Raw genomic sequence first — 4,069 nt, forward strand, 5'->3', positions numbered from 1 at the left:
CGAGATATACCTGACCTGGAAGAGAAACTAAAGAAATGTAACATGAATACACAGTGAGATTTTTTCCTAACCCGTTACACACTGTGGTTTCATGCCGATGCGCGATGATCGCCAGGTCCCATTTCTGCAGTTTTTATCATTTCGTTGCTACTTGAGTAATTTTCTGAAATTTTTTAGAAGCACTGATTTTACATCCGAATCATCATGTTGCTTATGTGGAATACGGGGGTGTAATAGAAACAGAGTTCGAGAGAAGAGAATTATGTGCATAGCTACTGTAACAGAAAAAAAATCCCATAGGAAAATGGGCAGAGGACAGATGACCAGGCAGCTCCGAGAAGAAGATGGATACCGTGGGAGGGCACTGGCCCGTGGTGGTGACCAGGCGGAGCTCCGTCTCCCTGTACCGTCACGTGTCGGCGAGGGTACGGGGGACAGGCATGGTTAGGCGCCACTGGCGGAGGTGAATGGCACGGCCGAGGCAGGAGCCGTCCGGGAGTACCCAGAGAGATCGCAGGTGTGTGCGCCCGCGCGCACGAGGAGGGTGTCCACTGCAGCCACTGTTCTCTGTGGCAGAAAGTTGGGACAACCCAAATGGTTTCGGGAGGAGAGCGGATGAATAACATGAAACGCGGCACCTAGGTCAGCTCACAGGCCGCTCAAAACGTCTGTGGAGTGGAAAGCGTAGCGTGGTGCCAAACGCGTGAGCCCAAAGCCCCAGAGTGCTTTCGTGGGGGCACGCGTGCAGCACGGGTGACCCCACGCGGACCAGAAGGCCTCGCACCAGACTCGGAGAGCGGGGGCGGAGGGGAGGCGTGTGGCTTCACAGTGATGCTGGCCGTAGACTGGGCTTAAAGGGTCAGTGGGAGGTAAAGACGGGTCCTAGGCTGCTGTAGGTGAAGACGTGTGATTTTAAAGAAGGTTCTGAGGCAGAGAGTCGGCAGTGGTTAAAGAGCAGCGAGGGGCCCGCCGCTGGAAAGGGGGCTGTGGAGCTTGGCCCGGGGCTGGCTGGCCTCAGGCGAGGGCGGAGCACACGGACAGAGCTTTGGGCGAGGAGGGCAGGGAGCGGGGCGCACGCTTGGTCTCTCCAGTGCGCGTTTCACGTATGATCTCGCATACGTGTTCAGCCGAGAATCGTCAGCCCGGTCATCGTTTGTCAGGGTTTTCGCGCCCACCGCCCATAGGCCGGGCTGCCCTCTGGCCCCTGCTGCTGCTCAGCTCTGTTTTCGGGGTCTGTCTCCCTGAGTGTGCAGAGCCTTGTGAAGAGCAGTCACGCCTCTTTCTCCTTTGGGGCCCTTCATGCAGCCGCAGATGGCAGGGCACACTGTGTTCCTTCAGCAGACGGGGGGCCTGGACGTCCAGGACACCACCGGGTCCGGGGTGCATCATGAGTCACCGCTGGTGGGTTGGTCACCGCTGACACTGGTCAGCCTGGAGCCCTGGCAGAGTCTTGGACTCTTGTCCTGGGTTCCATGTTAGTTATTTGATAGGTGTGGTTTTTTGTTGCTTTGTTTGTTAAAAAAATCTCTTTGAGCCTTTTTAAAAAGTTAAGGCTTTTGGGTGCTTCCTGAGGATTCGTTGCTTGTCCTGTTTCGTGATTGTTCGGTGCTTTGGGTGTGAGTCAGGACGCGTGCTTATTAGGAACGCGAGTGCTTGAAGACATGTTGTTCACTCGCGTAGCTCTCAGTTCTCGGTGGTAAAGCTTCGGCTCATAGAGTTAGGTTTCGTTACGTGAATGGCAGTACCCCTGCATCGTATCAGCTGGCTGGTCGTGTGACAGACCCTTCCAGACGCAGCACTTTAAAACAAGTCAGTTTAGCTGCTCAGGATTCTGGGTGGCAGTTTGGGCAGGGCTTAGCAGTGCAGTTCTGCGGGGGCCAGCTTAGCTGAGTCGCCTGGGGTTCGCGCGTGCGTGCATGTGTGTGTACGTGTGTACATGTGCGTGCATGTGCGCCTGTGTGGACAGCTGCAGGTCCGTGGGGCTGCCTCCTCCGTGGCCCCCCACCCACAGCAAGTGCAGCAGGAGAGCCCGCGCCAGCGTGCAGGTGGCGGGTAAGCCTCCGCACATCACGCTCACGACTGTCCCCGTGGTCAACAACTACCCCGACTCCAGGAGATGGGAGGTGACTCCAGCTCCTGAGTGGCAGAGCCTGTGGGTTCAGGTTGCCACCGTGTGGGTGCCGGGCGGGGAGAAGGTGTAGCCACTTCGCATGTTTTCACGAGCAGACAAACCATCACTCACCGCTCACCTTTGCACGCATACCGCTGTGGGCGTCAACAAGCGTCACGGCGCCGACGGGCGGTGTGCTTGCCCTAGGCTCTCCTACACGGACCTGCCGCCCATCCCGCAGTGAGAGCGGTCCGCTGACAGTGTCTCCGTGCCTTTCCCTGTCCCCTCCAGGTTGCCAACACTCCTGGTGACTGAATGTGTGCTGGTCTACATGACTCCGGAGCAGTCTGCAAACCTGATCAAGTGGGCGGCCAGCAGTTTTGTGACGGCCATGTTTGTAAACTACGAACAGGTAACGGCGGCAGAGGCGCTGGACTCGGCACGGGACCCGGGTGGCTGTCCCCCTGAGCACCCGCGGCACGTGCTCCCACATGCTTTCCTTCTGCCTCCGGCCACATGTCCCCTTTTCCAGTCGAGGCCAGCAGGCCCCCTACTCCTGGCTTCTTGACGTCCTGTAAACCTTTAGCCAGTGTTTGGAACTTCGGCCTTGGCCCTTATTCCAGTTTTTGAGTTTTCGTGTCTCACATTGAGCCGTAGCCCCTGATGGAGGAGTTTTGGCTCTCACAGTGTAGGGACCTCGGAGGCAGGCAGGCGACGCAGATGCAGGAAGGCGGCCATGTGAGCCGTGTGGAGTGGAGCGGACTGGGGCGCACTCGCGGGAGTGACTACCGCTCCGGCCCAGCCAGTCCGCACCATGTGGGCCTGTGAGCCCAGAGTTGCCAGAAGTCTAGCTTTTCGGGAGAAGTTAGAAATGCAGGATTTTAATATAAAGTTTCCTGATTTCTAAAATCCCTCGGTTGGTCCCTGGCTGCCGGTTTGCCTCTCTAGTCTGGCACAGAAGCCTTGTTTTGGGGCTCTGGAACCCCCCAGTGTGGGCCCAGCCCTGGCCCCTCTTTCTTGTTACCGGCCGGGTGACTCGAGGCAAATTGCTTGGTGGCCGGGAGTCCATGCTCTGGATGTGGACGGCCCATCTGTGTGACCCGGACAGTTACCTGACCCTTCTGTGCCTGGGTCCCCCTCAGAAAAATGGGGGCAATGCCAGCCCCGACTTGGGCGTTGCGAGAGGAAGCGAGGTGACCGTGCACGTGCGTCTGCATCTCGCCCGCCCTCAGGTCGGCGTCAGCTGTTTTGGGGTTGCTCGGAGCCCCAGCTCTTTGTGTTTGAGGGGAGAAGACCACCCGCCCCTCTGGGCCATCACGGCAGCTCGTGGTGGGCACAGGTTAAGCACTGAATACGTGGAGGCTGTTTTTATTGTTCGTTTCACTTTAGTTTTATGGGTTTTACATTCCATCTCATTTTATTTTTAAGTTTTATTGTCGATGAGAGCGCTACAGGGCCTCGCCCAAGGCTACATAATTGCAGGCAGATTAGGGCTAGACTTCGGTCCCCTGACCGCAACCCCGCCCCGCCAGCCCAGGTCCCTGTGTGGGTGGCTCTGGGTTGGTTGGCGGCTCCCTCCTCTCTCTGGGGACAGTCCTCAGACCCGGTGCTCAGTCCTGGCGAGCGGACACATAGCGGCAGGCCCCCTTGCTCTGTTTTTTGTGATGTGACTAACTCCTGGGAACCTGTCTGCCTGCGGGATGCTGCACCTGGGGCAGGTGAACCCACCTTCTGTTGCCACTCGCCCGGGGGTGCACCCCGCTTCTCTCCTGCATTCTGCCCAGCAGTGGAGGTGGCAGGTTAGGTGAGCTCTGACCAGAGACCCCGTCACTCGGAGCAGGTCTGGGAATGTGCCAGTGTCTAACCTGTCCACAGCTGTCCCTAACCTGTTCAGACCCCAGCCACCACCCTCATTTTGTGAGCGATAAACATTTCGTTGCACAGTGTCCTGGCAGATGC

At 58.0% G+C, this 4,069-nt stretch overlaps 1 protein-coding gene across 1 annotated transcript in view; it reads left to right on the forward strand.

The window, feature by feature from the left end:
• LCMT1 (leucine carboxyl methyltransferase 1) overlaps positions 1-4,069 on the forward strand; it is a gene marked incomplete at its 5' end in the record, with an annotated part of 18,026 nt that overhangs the window by 9,977 nt on the left and 3,980 nt on the right. The window contains 2 exons of the mRNA XM_023520632.1: positions 2,402-2,672; positions 3,253-3,449. Coding sequence (XP_023376400.1) covers positions 2,402-2,672; positions 3,253-3,449 — 468 coding nt within the window. The remainder of the gene's footprint in view (positions 1-2,401; positions 2,673-3,252; positions 3,450-4,069) is intronic.

Source organism: Pteropus vampyrus, unplaced genomic scaffold (assembly GCF_000151845.1).
Source record: "Pteropus vampyrus isolate Shadow unplaced genomic scaffold, Pvam_2.0 Scaffold274, whole genome shotgun sequence".
Lineage (NCBI taxonomy): Eukaryota > Metazoa > Chordata > Mammalia > Chiroptera > Pteropodidae > Pteropus > Pteropus vampyrus.